This window comes from Rhinichthys klamathensis, unplaced genomic scaffold, assembly GCF_029890125.1.
Source record: "Rhinichthys klamathensis goyatoka isolate OS25496 unplaced genomic scaffold, OSU_Roscu_1.1 h1tg000059l_1, whole genome shotgun sequence".
Classification (NCBI taxonomy): domain Eukaryota; kingdom Metazoa; phylum Chordata; class Actinopteri; order Cypriniformes; family Leuciscidae; genus Rhinichthys; species Rhinichthys klamathensis.
The window spans coordinates 4,878,014-4,896,475 of record NW_026606604.1 but is presented as its reverse complement, the minus strand read 5'-3'; the positions used below and the strand labels follow the sequence as shown (position 1 = coordinate 4,896,475).

The window sequence follows — 18,462 nt, the reverse complement described above, 5'->3', positions numbered from 1 at the left end:
AAAGATGGCTTCTGCCTGTATACGCGAAGTTGACTGTATGTATAAAATATCTTCTTATTAAACTGTCTGGACACTGACAAAGTTCTCAATGCTTCGGTGTGAAGGTAGGGACCCTCATTATGCTACCGTGCTAGTGTGGGGCTATTTTGAGCCTTGTTAGTGGTATTAACAAGCAATTTGTATTTGTCATTACTCTATGCCCAATATACTAGCGTTATAGGCTAAACTGTTTTTAAAGATAAAACTATTTACATTCGATAATCATGAAAACAAATCTCAGATAACGGTTGACTAGGTAACAATGTGTAATTAGACCAAAGGTTCATTTTGCGCCAGAGTTTTCCTTTAATATGGCACTGAGGCGTTCCAGAGGAAAAACCTTAAATATTTCTCTGTACCACTGTGTGACCGAGGGAGGTTTTTCCTCAATCCACTGGAACAAAACACAACGCCTTGCTAGAAGTAAGAGTTTACCCATTAACAACAGTTGCCCTGCAGATAGAGAGAGCTGCTCTAAATGTAGATTCAGAAGGAACAAGACTGGTTCTGATTTAACTGTTTTGTGAAAAATTGAACTTAGCTCCTGAGAAAAATTCCTCCAATACCTGAGTATTAAGGGACATTGCCAAATACAATGATAGTAGGTCCCTACTTTCTTCTTACACTTCCTACAGAGGGGAGAGACTTGAGGGTTGATCTTGTTTAGAAAATGAGGAGTGGGTTGATCTTGTTTAGAAAATGAGGAGTGCGCTGCAATCTATGCAATATCCTGTACTGACTCTAAGTCTATTACACATAAACAGTTTCTTAACAGATTCAAATGCATCTGACCAGATATCAATATCAAGATCAATCTCCAAATCCTTTTCCCATGACTCCCTGCTTTTGTTAACATTGGCGCAATTAAGAGAGTACAGTTTTCCATAAAAGAGTGAGATTAATTTTCTGTTATTGGAAGCAATTGAATTAAAAGTAAGGAGGAAGCCATCAATTGGACTCTCTATTGATTGGTCTGTTGAGAGTACAAGATTGGACTGTACAAAATGTCTAACCTGAAGAAAACCAAAAAAGTGGTTGTGTGGTATTTGGTATTTATTTTGAAGTTGTGAAAATGACATAAAATTACTGTTTTCAAATAAATTACCCACAAATCGTAGCCCCTTTGAGTACCAAAAACTGAAAATACTTTTCCCCACACCAGGAGGAAAAGCTTTATTTTGGGTTATAGGTTGTAATGCTAATGAAAAGCCTCTCCGACCAACATGTTTAGTGATATCACGTCTTTAGAGTGTGTCTTATGTTTTGATTTAGTTTGCATGCTAACAGTGTGCTATACTTTAACTGTTAGTCAGCTGGCAGTGTAAAATCCTCTTGAAAAATTTGTTTACTAATTGTTGGCTCAACTGCTTTTGATTCTCCACTTTCTTTTCCATTCCGTTCTATTCCACTTAGCTCTTTCAGAATATAGGTATACATAAGGGACATTTACCGATGTTTGGCAAATTTTCATAGGTGAAAAATCCAGATATCATTTCAATAGGAATACATGCAGACAGGACTTTCATATGAGGGCGAAAGATTTCCCTGCACAGATTTTACAATAGGTTCAATAGGCTCTATGCACGAACGCTGCTGACGTATGTCCGGTAGAATCTCAGCCAGTGTCTTTACCTCCGCATAGCGCGTTCTATAGCAAAGTGTACTAGCAGCAAGACTTTAATAAAATTATTTTTCTCAGAAACGAGACAACGATTTTAGAAACTGATTCGCTAGTCAGATTTCGCATGTTATGAGAGATTACTCACCCCCAAAGTTGTCGATGTAGCTCGAAATATATAATTTAATGCCCTTCTCTTTCTTACTCTTATGTGTGATAGCTAACTGCCTCACAATATTGTTAACATCATTCACGTTAACCGCGGGAAGTTCTTGTAAACAGCGAGTGTAATTTGCCATTTTCTCCACCTAATGCAAAAACGGCTTCCGACGCAGCACCGGATGTAAGTGGGTGGGCTGAGACAAAACACGGAAGCGATCGTGCATAGAGCCTATTAGACACAAAAGGTTAAATTCACTATGTTGATCAAAAAAAAGTTGCTTGGTTTGAAAGTGACTTCTATGCGAGCTGTGCTGCATACATTGCTGAACTATTGACTAGAGACAATGGATTTTTTTTTGCCTGCGAAATTTCCCCCAAAATAATGTGACCGAAAGGTCTTTAGCAGCTGGTATGGTGGGTGGGAATTTGTCAGTATCATGACGAGACTGCAGTGAAGTGCAATTCTGACTAGAATAGAAGAATGGAGCAAGAACAATGAATGACGTAAAACTCCACAATCCAGCACACCACCTAAACCTCCCTCTAAATTTTAAGAGGTTAAATGCTCTACAACCCAGTTACATCAGCAAGTGATTCAGGATGCCGGGATACAGAATTCCACGTTTCAGGGTGAAACGCTTCATTGGCTGTGACACAGTTTCATGAGCTGCCGCCCCCAATGGATTATTAGTGCAGTGGAGCGAGAACAGAGCCCCACGCTGAGACACACTCATACAAAAGTACAGATAGGTAGAAATAACAATCACACATAAAAAACCAATATGCACTTGCATGTTGACACATACACACATGATTTTGAAGGATTAAAATAGTAGTTTAGACAGCTCAGACACCAAGTAAAATGTAAAGCACCTCTATGGAGATAATGAAGATCCATCCATCCATCAATCCATCCATCTATCCATCCATCTATCTATCTGGTAACCTTCCAATGGGACAGTGAGGATACGTAACTTTGAAATGAATAATGCTACAATAATATTAACAATAAATAATGCCAACGGTCTTTGTGAAAACATAGGAATTAAGAGACTCAGTTAGCTCATCCTCTTGAATATATTCCAAATACTCAATGCCATGAATCATGCAAAGTTTGGCAAATCCAGTGATTAGTTGTTCTGCGTTGTGGGCCATCTGACACAAAATCTGAGCAGATCGAGCCCGTTCTGCTGAATCATAAATGTTCTGGAGATGCTGGAGTAATGGCAGTTACAATTTAATGCTAAACGTTAATATATATTCACGTTAACCTTGTTCAAAACCCTAGTTGATGAAAACAAAACACACATTTTCAAAAAATGCATAAACAAAAAACTATTTATGTTCAACGAGCACTATTCATGCCATTTATGCGATATGATGAAATCCAAAATATATAATGAAATAAAAATAAAATCTAGTAAAATAACAACCCAGAAGTAGAGGGCAAAAGTGAGATAGGAAAATTAAAGGTTAAAAAGTCATATGACAGAACATAATCTCCTTATTTCAATTCAGAGAATAGCAGATTATCTGATCTTAATTAAAAACGTGATACTGAAACAATCCTTGCCAGCTGTGTCGAATTGAATCAGAGAAAAAAAAAGAGAGAAAGAAAAGCAGGATGGCATGTGTCCATTATTGAGCGTTTGTGATGCCTGTCTATTCAAAATTACATCGCTCATTTAATCACAAAAGGCTAAATGATCAGCCCATTATCACATCACCAAAACAGGAAACTGGGATGCCCGAATGACTGAACCAATCTGCCAGAGAGGAAGCCCCCCCCCCGTACTGACCGGCCCACTGGTGTGCTTGCGACTGTTATTTATCATCACTCCTTATCATAACCTCCCCGTAGCATGTGGCAGCTCAGCAGAACTCCAAGAGATCTGATTGAGCTTTGCTAAAGCGATTCAAGCATCATGGTAGAGCACAAATCGACAGACAAACAGGATAAGGGTGAGATTTACTTGTGGTAGACCTCAAACAGGAAACACCTGTAGATGGCAACATGCTTTCTTGTGTCTCTTTCTCTTAAAGATAAATGCACACTTCCACTTATACATCACACGAGAATGAGTCAGATGGTCCACTGCTTATCTTTGACTAGTTAAGTTGTTGATTAACCATGGTTAAGTAGAACGTTTAGCGTGCTTTAGAGACAACTTATCTGAGAGGGTTTTACACTATGATTTAGCATGCTGAAACTAAAAGAGAAGTTCAAAAACAAACTAAAAGTAAAAACGAAACTAAAAGGATTCCTTTTAAAGCACAGCCTAAAAATTATAGAGATTTAAATCAAATAAAAACAATAAATTAACTAATGTACATGAGATGCCCAAGAGCTAAGAACTGCACTTTGTTTTTAAAAGACTGGTTTGTAAGTCACAGCTGCTCAACTGCATTTTTGCCCAAAGTTGACCATCCAATGCTCTGATAAAAGATTATTAAGATTATGAACATTTTTCAGATGCTTATTTCCTGACACACTATGAGTGTCTGAATGTTCACGCTCACGTTCTCACAAACCCTGCGGGAAGAAAGGTCACTACAGAGATGCTCAATTGTTTCTCCTGGAAGATTACATAAAGAGAATGGAGTTTCTTGCGTCTCAGATTTTTCTCCTGACAAAAATAAAATAATATGTATACAGTATATGTAAGAAAACTGGAAGAGAGGGCAACTCTCTGAGAAAACAAAGGAAATTAACATTTGAACTCTCTCTTGAGAAGTTAGCAGTGGCGTAATGGGGGGATTTAGCATTCATAATACAATGCTAAATCATAAATCGCAGAGTCAACGAGCACTTTGATCACTTGATTTAAAAAACAACACATTTCAGCGCGCTAGATCGCCTCTTATTTAACAAACGAACGAAATGAATGCTCTGTTAGTTAACTAGAGATGTTTTATTTATTTGTATAAGTTACATCTGTGCCGCGATATGTTTCAAAAGTGGTGTGGACAATATCGACCCTGGCAAAAAGTGGTGGGGACATGTCCCATCTGTCCCACCCGAAAATTACGCCTATGGAAGTTAGCATCACCATTTGAGACGCAAGTCTCGCCTCAAGAATACATCTCTTTCCCTCTTCCCCCACTCCTTCTCTCTCATGCTGCGATCACCAAACTTCACCCAAAAATCTATATGGTTTAATGTGAATAATTATCATACAGTATTATACATGTTTGGTATCATTTGAAATGTCTCCGTGCGACTGGTACAAATGCGTCATTCCCAAAGAAGTAAACCAAGAGGTAATAAAGTTCTTAAGAGTTAAGGATAACTTGCACACAGAGGAGGGTGTGTCTTCCAGGCAAATGGCATTCTGCTCCCAAAAGGTGTAAACTCTGAATGCAAATTCCCATTGTTAGCAAATGTTTCCATGTGAAAGATGTTTCTGTCTATATAAAGAAATGCAACAAGAGGCTCAGGGCGATTCTGTAATTCAGATCAGACTTCAGCATTATGTATTTTTCAAAATGTCGGGTTTTAACCTACATCTTTTACTCTGAGCATTTGATGTTACTGTATTGATTATCTTTGAACTGATTATAAAATTGACATGATACATTTACCTGACATAATAAATTGTTACATTTGATTTTTTACTGAATTATTTTCTCAAGTAGATTGAGTGAAGTCTTATGTTTCCGCAAATCTGCGCCCAGGGTTACATACTAGAGTACATACTAGATCCCAGTTTAGATGGAGCGTGATGCACATCTGGTGGGATTCTAGATTCCTGACAAACTGCTTGATTTTAACTGCTTTAGCCATAACCTCCGGTTATCTGTCAGACTGGCGAGTTTGTGATCGTGAGATCCGCGTAAAAGAACAGCCTGTGCGAGACTCTCTGAGCGACATAGATTCCTAATGAACAAGTAAAATATAAAGTAAAGAATTAGATATAATAATCAAATGTATTGCTAAACTATTATATAATTGACCAATAACCAATTGGGCAATCTAACCTAAATTCGAGGTTGTGATAAAATGGAGTCAGATAAAAGCTTAAATGGAAATAAATTACTTTGCCACGCGGAAAGACAGTAACGCGCAGAGAAATTCACCCGTTCTATCGGAAACCGCCATTGTGCCGATTTAGACGGGCTTACATTATGCGCCCTATTTTAACAATCTAAGCGCATGGTCTTAAGCGCAGGGCGCAAGTTAACTTAGGGCGTATCTGAATCCACTTTTAACGACGGGAAAAATGGTCTAAAAGGGTTGTTAACCTTTTCTCTTAATGAGTAATGGGTGTGTTTTGGGATTTACGTGCGTTAAACCAATAAGAGTCATCTCCCATTCCCTTTAAATGCCAGTTGCGCTTGCGGCCCTATATATATATATATATTCTGTAACTCAGATCAGCCCATAATGTTGAAGGATCTCAAAGACTTCAGCATTATGTATTTTTCAAAATGTCGGGTTTAACCTACATCTTTTACTCTGAGCATTTGATGTTATTGTATTGATTATCTTTGAACTAATTATAAAACTGGCATGATACATTTACCTGACATAATAAATTATTACATTTGATTTTTTTCTGAATTAATCTGAAATTATTTTCTCAAGTAGATTAAGTGAAGTCTTATGTTTCCGCAAATCTGCGCCCAGGGTTAAGTACATACTAGATCCCAGTTTAGATGGAGCGTGATGCACATCTGGTGGGATTCTAGATTCCTGACAAACTGCTTGATTTTAACTAAGTTGTTATATAGTTGCAAATAGGGGGCTAGATAAAAATACTATTAAGGTAATAGCAAGCGTTGAAGCGGCATTATCTTAATGTACTAGCCATGACCTCTGGTTATTGTTTGGGCTTTAACTACTGTAAGTTGTTATATGGGCGACTGTAGGGGGCTACATACTTTTTTAACAATAGCAAGCGTGTATGCGGCATTGTTGGATTGCTTTAGCCATAACCTCTGTTTATCTGTCAGACTGGCGAGTTTGTGATCGTGAGATCCGCGTAAAAGAACAGCCTGTGCGAGACTCTCTGAGCGACACAGATTCCTAATAAACGAGTAAAATATAAAGTAAAGAGTTAGATAGAATAATCAAATGTATTCATTTGATTATTCTATCTACAAATGTATCAGATGTATCCTGAGATATTAAAGAAAATATTAAAGATGACATGCTTGTCACAGTCATCGTCTGCACCATCCTGTCTTCGTCTTCACTACACTTCCCAGAATCCCTCGTGTTTCCACACCTGAACTCACTCCCTCATTACCCACCTGTTCATCGTCATCTTCATCTGTGTCACCTGTCCTCACCTCATTAGTGTTCATTTGTATCTGTATTTAGTTTCCCTCTGTTCAGTCAGTCCTTGTCGGTTGTTAGTTGTATTCAGTGTGTGTTATCCTGCCTGCCTGTTTGTACCTGTGAGTTACAAGTAAATCGTTTGTATTGGAGCCGTTGGAATTTGAGTCTTCTTCAACCCACACCACACACCGTGACAGTGCTCACACAATGTGTTTTTAATAATCAGATAGCTAGTGCAAAAGCCCTCCAGATTGCCATCCATCTTGAACCAAACTAAAAAGCAACTGTCATATGAGGTGAGAAGACAATGCACAACAGAAAATGTCGCTGCCTGGGATTAGCGCCATCATGGAACAAACTCCCAAAAATGGATCTGATAGCAATCATTAATGTAAACGGGTCAAAAGAGCAACCTTTGAGCAATAAAACTGTCCTCAAGAAAGAGCCTCAATAAAAACCAGCATGTTGGCTCATCTTGCTTTTGCTCTAATTTTTTAAGTCGTCAAGGTGCTGAACTCTGAACACGGTGGATGAATTAAGTTAGCGTAGACATAAATAAGTGCAAATGTTCCAACCTCGCTCAGCTGCTTCAAGACCACTGCGAGCCGTATGATGTGTGTATGTGCTCTGAGCTGTTCAGGTGGAAATCTGACTCCCACACCGTTTTTACTGATACCCCAACTCGGCACAATCCAAACCCACAGAGAGAACATAACAAAACTGGCCCTGCTTTAGTATGAAGGCACCATGAATCGCTTCTGAAACACGCCATTGCAGCCAAGATCTGCTGTTTGCGTTAGTGTTTTTGTTCTGAAAATGGGCTTGGATGTGATGTGTAGATACAGTTGTATTTCCATATGTGGGTGTATGGTCACTATGCAAACCATTCTGAGAATTTCACTCTAGCTTATTTAATGGCCATTTATTTGGCAAGCTCCATTTTAGCATGCTAAGAGAATACAATACATATATGTTAGCAGTAAACAAGCTTAGCTAATATATGTGATGCAATGTGATAGTGATAAATAAAAGCTAGCAAGCAGATTAATTGACAGTAACATTAATCTAACACTCAACATTCAAATGTGTTCTCATTAAATATACAACAAAATCACATGAAAATGATCTTAAATGTGAAGTACATTTGGGCATTTTAGTAGTTAAAAATGTACTAACTTAAACAGCTGTATAACGTTGTTCTGTGAAACACAAAAGAAGATATTTGAAAGAATTTTGTAACTGTTTTTGTCTATATACCGGTCCTGAAAGTCAATGCAACACTGGACACAGCTGAATTCATGTTATGAAAAAAAATATTTTCCGTGTTCCACAAAAGGAATAAAGACAAATTTAGAAAGACGTGAGGGTAAGTTTTCCTTTTTGGGTGAACTATCTCTGCATAATTTTTATAATCAGCTTCCAGTGTGTGAAGAGAATCTTTTTGTCTTTAAGGAATGACTTCTATGATCATTGTTTTAGTGTCTTTAGAGCGACTGCTTGTCTGAAACGCCCATTGGTCATGCTCAAGCTGAGGAAAGCGTGTTTAAATTGCACCCGTAGACTTTCTCGCCGCCTCACTGCATCTACCCTCCCCAGTGCCATCAGAGGAAGTCTATACTTCCCTCTAACCATAGAAGAGGAAGTGACCTCACGAAGCTGCAGTCTTACTGCATAAACTGCATAGTTTATAGGCCTACCTACAGTTAACAAGCTAAAGGTTGTGGGATCTAAATAAAACTAATCTACAGTATCTTGTGCTTTTTAATCAATATAAAAAAAAACAAAAAAATAGTCTCAATTCAAGACTATGAATTTAGATGAATCATACATTAAAATGACTCAAGTTCCAGTTGTTGAGCACAGAAAGAAAAAAACATTCCGAAAATAGTATGGTGCTTTTAAAAAAATAAAAATGAAAGATGAACGGTTCTTTCCTTACCAAATTTGATTTAAGTAAAACTTCCAATGCTTTCATTTACATGCGCATATCAAAACGAACATATAAACAAACACTAAAAGAAGACATTATGGATATTGTAAAATGCTTTTTATTTGGCCATTTAGTTTCCTAAATCTTTAGTTGTTTTTTTTTTAACTACTTTGCAATCTTTTCATTTCATACAGAAAAGTAGCAAATATGTTGTTTTGAGCTTTTAAGCTCAATTAATTTAAAAACTTGGATTTAACGATTCATTTGTATATTTTTGCATAAGGAATTGTGATTTGAGACTATCTTTAGACTCATAAACAACTGACTTGATTCAGACTTCAGTGAGATTTCACAGAAAAAAACTTGCCCAAAGTAATTCAATTCTGTTTTTAGATGAAGTTCCTTCCTTGCCAACTTTGATTAAAGTAAAACTTCACATGTTTTCATTTACATGTGCATTTCATATGAACAAATAAACAAAGACTAAAAGAAGAAAACTCTGCATCTTGCAATAGGGTTATAAAACTAACCTGCATACACAAAAAAAAACAAAAAAAAACTTAACACTGTTAACATTTCTGCCAACCACATGATTTTCACTAATGTTCACACCGACATTTTTGGTATTACTTGTTAAAAAGTAGTGTGTTTACAGTAAGGAATGAACAAAACAAACGTACAATAAGAACTGTACTATGAAAATACGGATAATTCTACTAGCGTGAGCCTCATTTGACGCCTTACTGGAGCTGTCAGGTATGTAGCGCTACTAAGCTAACAAGCTTTCATGGACTCTCACACCTGAGCTCATGACAACCTGCTAGTGGAGTTCACAGGTTTCCTGCGGCAATACGCCCCTGATGTATTGATGTCACTGGAGAGAAAGTGCGCACAAGTCACAGAGATGCTCTCTCTTTCTCTCCAAATCAACAGTAGCATCCTGTTCGTCTCCAGTGCTGCTCAGTTTGACCAATACTCTTCCAGTTAGCGCACACACACACTGACACAAACAACCTCACCATCCTCTGACGGTCAGCATTGGTTGCCTGCTAAGTTCAGTTTAACACAAACATACACACTTGTGAACACACACTAGTGCTGGGTGATATATAACATATATTCAGTAAATATGCTAAGGGTGCTTCGATCAGGATACCCTGAATACATTTTTTAATGATTTCACATCTAAGTAGTCTACTTAAAAGTAATGGTTTATAACTCTACAAAAATAAAGGTATCATCAAGCACATGGTCTCATTTGATAGAAAACCTTTCAAAATTTGAAGAAAACTGATTTTGAGAATGTTTGGAGATTCTTAAGTTACAACACTGCCGAGAAAACCCCAGAGAAAGTGATGCAATTTATTGATTTATTTTATTATTCATGCTTGACATGATGACAAATTTTTGGCATCAGTAGTGAAAAAACAAGTGTATTTGGTTGTAATTGGTGTTTGTTTGAAAAATGGTTGCACTGAAATAAACCTTTTCATAGCACATATACATATCGAGATATGTATTGGTTTTTGTCAAAAGTGTGAAAACCTTCAAGATAATTATTTTTTGCTATATCATCTGCCCAAACACGCGCATTGATTACATATTTAGTGTTGATAGCTTGGTAATGCTAAATTGAAGAAAATGTGAACGGTAGTGTGAATTCATCCACTACCTCCTGCAGTGAAAGGTCAAAAGTGCAAACGCTGAGTTCAGCACTTACCCTGACAAAGTTGTCGGGGAAGAGCCCCCTCCGACCGTCCAACTCTCCCTCCCACCAGCCCCCCTCATCCTTCCTGATGTTACTGATGATGTCACCGACAGCGATGGTCAACTCGTCATCATGCTGGGCCTGGTAATCAAACTCCACAATGGCTTCCACTGAGAGAGAGGAAAGCAAACACAGAGATTTAGTGCTCATAGTTACACAAAGGAGGAAGCAGGATATACAGTATTACTGTACGAGACTTACGTAGACACAGACTTTCTCCATTCAGTGAAAAAGAAAACTCAACCTACAGGAGATCCATTTATATTTCTCAGAGTATCAATATGTAATTTTAATCATCATTACATTTGACCTTATAGGAGATGCAAACATTTTTTATACGTGACTTTTGTAATTCAACATACGCATCCCACAAAGATCCTGTTTTTGGTACTGTTGCCGTTTTATCTTACTCTTATGTAGTAAAGTTAAACTAGATGTTTTTAGTGGTGCTTGCCTAAGTTGCTGCAACAACTCTAGGCTGTTGTGGGTGGTTGCCAGGGCATTGCTATGCATGTAGTAATATGTTTGGAGTGTTTGTAGCATGTTGCTATGCGTCCTGGGTTGTTTCTAAGGTGTTGCTAGGGTGGACGGTTTGAAGTGCATAGATAGGTGATAATAGGGTGTTCTCAATGTTTTCTAGGGTGTTGCGGGGTGATTCTAGGGCGTACTGGATGGTTTCTAGGGCACTGATTAGTGAGTATAAGATGTTCTTGATGTTTTCTAGGGTGTTGCTAGTTGATTCAAGGGTGTTCTGTGTAGTTGCCAGGGCATTGCTATGTTGATACTAATGTGTTTAGAATGTTTTTGGGTGTGCTGCTATGCTTCTATCCATGTTCTGGTTGTTTCTAGGGTGTTTCTAGGTGATTCTATTGTATTCTGGATGGTTTCTAGGGTGTTGCTAGGTTATTTTAGGGTTATTTTAGAGCAATACAAATAGTGATGCTTACCATAAAAACTACTTTGTCGTGTGCTCTGACAACATCACAACTTCATTTATTTTATCACATAATCATATATATTTATATATATACAATAATAAAACATTTACTGAGATAGTGAGAGAAAGATATGAGTCCTTCCGAAAGGATAAGAGCTGACAGGCCCCTGGAGCATCAGAAGGCATCATGTTTTCACTGCAGATAGGAGGATTCCTCTAGGTGAGATCAAGGCAGGAGCGAAAGCAACAAAACAAGGAACTGAGAAATTAAAGTGACAAGATATTTTTATGTTATAGTTTGTAATATTTAAAGGAAGCTTTTTGAACTCTACTGATCTACAGAGGTGCTTTTTTTGTTAGGGAAGTGCAGGATGAGCATGTCATTCTCCCAGCTTTGTGACTCTGCGGGTTTGAATTGAATTGTGTGTGTTTGAATGAGGTCATGATGGTGGGAAGGGGTTACCATCAGGATGGGGATGAGAGATGGAGATAGAACATCACAATGATGCGTTTATGAGTCATCTAGCCATGCCACACAAGACGAGATCACACCCACGCTTCGCTTCAATGCAACGCATGTTGCACAGACACAAACACACACTGCAGGACATTGCAAACATCCTTTGTGACTTCTATATAATCTTTGCTCTATATAGCAACTCTTACTAGAGGTGTCGTAAATGATCACATAAATTTTCCTTTTTTGGGTGAACTAACCCTTTAAGCTTTTTTAATCCAAATTCTACAGTTTTTCCAACAAAGCAATGGAGGAAAGGCAAGAAAAGTCTGAAGAGATTCTATCTGAGCCTGATCAGCCATTAGAGATGATAAATCTCCATATAACAACACAGACGGTTGCATTTCTGCTGTTATATTGTGTGTGTGGGTTTGTCCCGGTAGGTTTTTTATATCTGTGCATATGCGTAGGCGCGTTCCACCAGATGTTTGGAAGTATTCGGTACCTTTGTGTTTGTTATGGCTGCGGGCTGACCGATTTCTTTTATACAACCTCATGCTTTACTCCCTGCACAGCTCAGCAGAATGTTCCAGAATGTTCTGCTGGGTCATCTGAGGGATCATACAGACCATGCTGTTATGCATTTTTTAATATATCTAATGGTATTTCAATACCCTTGTGCATGAAGAGATAATCTGGGTGGGTGGTATTAACTCACTCTCGTGTCGTCTCAAACCCTTAAGACTTTTGTTCATCTTCAAAACACAAATGAAGATATCTTTAATAAAATCTGAGCCAGTTCTGTCCCTCCATTGACAGCTACGCAACTACTACTTTTGACGCTTCAAATAATTCATAAAATGATCGTAGAATGAATCCAGCGGTCAGAAGCTCACCCGAACCTGCTTAACATGCAAGAACAAAGCTCATTGGTTCTTGAGGAAGCTCAAACGTGCTCCGTAACACGAGAATGAATCTCATTGGTTCTTGCTGAAGCTCAAACGTGCTCCGTAACACAAGAATAAACCTGATTGGTTCTCACATATCAAGCAAACACACTTGAGCTTCCGTTTACCACAACTGATGTGTGTTGATGAATCTTATGTGATCTTACGCGTATGTGAATAAAGGCCTAAATTAAATCTGTTCAAACTATAAAGCAGTCAAGTCTATTCAGAAAATTTGGACTAAACCGCTCAATTCATATAGATTACGAACTCTTTATGAACTTTTACTACTGTAGTTGCATGGACTGTCAATCTTCATTTAGATATTCATTTGTGTTCCGAAGATGAACGAAAGTCTTATGGGTTTGGAATGACACGAGGGTGAGTAAATGATGAGAGTATTTTTAGGTGAACTGTCACTTTAATGAAATTAACCTAAAATATATATAATAAAAATAGCGATGGACAATATACCAGGACAATATTGGTTAACCGCCAATCGGAGTGATTTTTTTTATGTATTGTATTGTTCAATATTAGATAATTACCAGCCAATATCTCAAATGAACCATTTTCCACGTTTCATACTGTACATTATAATGCTGTGATGCCTAAATTATTTTAAGTATCACACCATTGTTTTGAACACTGGCAAAAACTAATGCTTTACATTTTAGCGTGTGTTAATTATTTTAGGAAAAATAGTGTAATTAAAAAATATATAGGCTTACCAGTATCAGCCAGAGTTTATATTCAAATTTATTAAGGAATTTATATATTGGTGGTGGGCCAAAATTTTTTTTATATATTAAATACATATAACACTTAACACATTTGATATTTAAAAATAAAAATTTAACATATACAATTAATATATAAACATATTTATTTATATAATAAACAAAAATACAAGGATCAGGAAATGCGTACAATTAATGAGTGACGCTCCATTTAAGCGATAATCAGCGGCGCTTCCAGTGGAGATCTGATGGCATAGATTCTATACATAGGTGGATCATAACATGACCTTAATACTTGACCTTTCCACAGGCCTTGAACACCATGTTGGATCTTTTATTCTTTAAAGGAACTGTTATGCTAGACTTTCATGACATCCTGAATGATGACCATCAAGTCGGCCCATATCTCTCTCTCTCTCTCTCTCTCTCTCTCTCTAGCTGTTTGAAATTTGGATTAGAAATAAAGATGTGACAAAGCACAGCTGTCATGTTTAGGGTAATACATCTTCAAAAAAAAAACTCCCACACACACTTACACCCCACAACAAGAATACTTGCGTTTGTCTTCAATGTCTGTCACACCCACAAAAGTCAGTCTCTGTCTGACTTTTCAGCACAACCTTTCTACAACTGACCTACACAAACACACTCACACACACAACAACACACTAGAATTACGGACATAAAACAACAAAGCTGTTTCCTGTTGATTCTTGTCTTTCTTTTTATTGGCCACAAGAGAGACTGAATCAGGATCCAGTTATTAGTGACACATCCAGTGTGTGAAATCATGATATCAATAATATATGAGGGTAAAAACTGCTTTTTGTTGATTTAATATGATCTGTAAGAGGAAATGCATTCTCAAAATAATGAATTGTTAATGAATTGATTATATTAAAGTATTTGACATGAAGGATAACAGAATATTTTTTTAAATAAAATGAAATATATTATTAAAACTATATTTGAAATAATTCATATAATATGTTTTTAATAAAATATTTTAAAATAAAAATATCCACATAAAGAAAACTTTATTTAAAAAAATGTCCTTTGATTTTTTTGTTGATTTAATTGTATCTCAATAAATTCTAATATTTATTGAGAATGTGTTAATGAATTGATTAAAGTATTTGATGAAGTATAACAATTTCTTTTTAAACATATATTCTTTAAAATATATTTAATATATAATATATAAAATATTTTTAAATAAAATATTTTACAAAAAAAGTAAAAATGCACCAGAATATCAATTCGAAAGGGAAAAAAAATGTTGCCCCTTAAAAGTTAATTTCTTACACTGGAAGTATAGCAATGATTTGTGACATATATATTACAATGTGCATTATATCAAGAGGTAGTTGCCAATTCCAGGCCATATATTCTAGGCAAAAAACAACTCTGAACACCATAGCAACTGCATAGCAACACCCTGGCAACCACCTACAACATAAAACATATACACAGGCAAACACCACCCAGAATGAACCGAAATTACCTCTGCACCACGTGTGTGCATTGAAGATTAGAGGTATTGTTTTTTTTACCAGCGTCATTGCGTGCTGGTCATCTCCCTGAGCAGCTATAAATAGGCCTACTCCTCTTCTTAAGTAGCTCCTTTATCCTGTGTGTCTGGACTCAGCTGATTTGCACTGATGTGAGTCAAGTGTTTGTCTGCTTTAGAGGACCTCAGTGAAATCATGTGATGCGCTTTTCACGCCAGCACAACTCTCTGAGCTTATGCATTAAACATCAACACAGTTGATGTGTAATACTCACTGAATTCATTTATGCCTGATCCATTCCCTGTCATATAAGCATTGCACCCATAATTCACTGCACACCATTTGCATAAATCTTGGAAGTTAAGACATACACACATTATTGTTAGGTTGCATTGATTCAGAACAAGATCAATAATGTTCCAGCGTTGTACGAACAACCTTTTTGGCTAACGATGTGATTGAACTGAACTAAAATCCCTCATTGTTTCCCGTCTAAGGGGAGCTTGTGAATTACATTTTAATTGGTAATTCTCGCATGCTGACTCAGGCCGACTTCCTTTCCTTCATGTACTCCCTAAAAGTTAATCAAATTTACGGTATTAGATTGCATTAAATGGAACGGACATGAATTAAATTAATTACACTGGCAAAGGTATTTTTATACAGCAAAGAGCTCATGCTTAAGTCTGACTGGTTGAGCAGCATTAGATGCGAATGGCTCAAAATGACTCCAATGTGTCAATGAAATGAACAGCAGACATCCTTCACAGCCAAACCATTTCATGCCATCCTCTCTTACTACACACCTCCGAATGTAGATTGAAGAAACTGTAGGCCTAATATAACTGCAGATAAAAAATAACCACTACGAAATGTGGTGGACCCTAACACAAACATACAACATTCAGAGCAGTGCTGTGATCACAAGCGTAGTCCTGACCCATTTCACCAAATGCACTCTGCTGTGGTCTGGTTAGCACTTAGGAGAGACATCAATGTCCTTACGTACAAGCTTTAGTCAGATCTGTTGCCAGGGCAACAGAAGAAGTAACACTGACATGAATATACATTAATCAGCTGATTCGACGTGGGTGGGTTGGGTGTCGTTGACTCTCAACCACACCTGACAAGAGCACAGCCTTCTACCAGGGAAACCCTGAGTTTAAAGGGTTAGTTCACCCAAACATACATTGTCTGCCATTAATTACTCGCCCTCATGTCGTTCCAAACCATTAAGACCTTCGTTCATCTTCGGAACACAATTTAAAATATTTTTGATGAAATCTGAGAGCTTTCTGACCCCCTATAGACACCAACATCATAACGATACATCATAAAGACATCGTTAAAATAGTCTATGTGACTAAAGTGGTTCAACCATAGGGCCCTATTTTAACGATCTAAGCACATGGTCTAAAGCGCAGAGCGCAAGTGCTCTTAGGGCGTGTCCGAATCCACTTTTGCTAGTTTAACGACGGGAAAAAAGGTTGGCTCGCCCAGCGCATGGTCTAAAAGGGTTGTCTCTATTCTCTTAATGACTGTGTTTTGAGCGTAATGTGCAAAAAATCAGAGTGTAATTTCCCATTCCCTTTAAAAGCCCGTTGCGCTCCAGCCATGGCGGATTCACTATTTACATTTACAATTTGCAAATGTAAAGACTGAACTTGTCTCCAGAGAAAACGCAAACGGGAGCGCGCAAGCAGACCATCTACGGGACAATTTTATTTATTTATTTATTTAGTGTAAGCATGTTGTGGACCCGCCCACGGCCGCATTAACAATAGGGCTAGGCGGGGCTAAAGCCCCGGGGCCCGAACAAGGAGGGGGCCCTTGATTGGCTGTGGAGCAGATACTATACCCTTCTGATTGCCAAAGCCTTACCACGCAACGCCCCCCACAAATTAGCCCTGTTATTTAGTAGCTCTTTGCCGAATATTCCATGCATTATCATGGAATCATTATCATTAATATTATAGTGACCGTTCGCAAAGACCCGCCTTTTTTAGTTACTGTGTGACAAGCCAGGCGGCTCTCACGAGTCACGCACATTCTCACTCATGCACTGAAAAATACATCGCGGGGCAAAGACTAACGTTACACAATTGACTACGAGAGAGAGTTCAGAGCAGCTTACTGTTGATATGAAACAAAGTTTCAACTTTCAAATATTGTAATTTAAATAATTTAAACCATACCGTTTTCAAGTTCAAGTCCACCGACGTTAATCTACTGACAGCTTTGTTGTCTGACAAAATTGCGTATTCGGCGTTATGATTGGCCAGGTCGCCTGTCAATCAAACCCCCGTGGGCACCAGGACAGGGCATGGTGAAATGAAACGTCACGTTTTAATTTAACATAATACATTTATTCTATATTTAACTTGTGAACGATCGACCTGCTGCTGCACATAGGCCTATAGATGGCTGCCTGGAGTGCCTGCGCCTTATTAGAATATAGCTACGCATCAACCAATAAATCGCCTCCACCCTTCACTTAATTCTAGAGTCTAGACTATTTTTTAAAACACAGCGTCATCGTCGACCCCACAAATTTTCGGTAAGTTTGATTATTAACTTGATGGATGTTTGATCTTGCTTTTTGTGTTTGATCAAACTCTATATTCGCCTAAAGGGCTGGCGATAATATATCCGGTAGAAATATGTAAATTTTGCTGAGACATCATGATGTAAGTTTATAAATTAAACACGTTTTTAATAATTGTGGTTTGGAAGGATACAAATTATTTTAAATGATAACTTGAGGCGGTTTTGCACAGCGCACTTGAGTTCCGACCCTGAGGTCTTAAAGTGACAGTAGCTGCTAATAAAGCTGCTGTCGCCATTTGTGTCCATAATGTTAATCAAACATCAGAAAGAAAATAATTTACTGCCCTTGAATGAATCACTTTTGTAAAATTAATAAGAATGAATGTTGAATTTATACTGAAAACTATGTTTTGTATATTTGATTACTTTATACAATATAATATTATTCAGTGCTTTAAATTTTTCAAGGTCGATTTCTTATGTGCCTTTGTTCTATTGTTATTTGTGACTCTTGTCATCGGTAAG

The 18,462-nt window shown here is 37.5% G+C and overlaps 1 protein-coding gene across 4 annotated transcripts in view; it reads right to left on the bottom strand.

Annotated features, from left to right (window-relative positions):
- The window catches only part of sh3kbp1 (SH3-domain kinase binding protein 1), a 48,665-nt gene that overhangs the window by 24,607 nt on the left and 5,596 nt on the right, over nt 1–18,462 (bottom strand). For all 4 annotated transcript variants that reach the window (XM_056249098.1, XM_056249096.1, XM_056249095.1 and 1 more), the window contains exon 2: nt 10,751–10,908. In XM_056249098.1, coding sequence (XP_056105073.1) covers nt 10,751–10,908 — 158 coding nt within the window. The remainder of the gene's footprint in view (nt 1–10,750; nt 10,909–18,462) is intronic.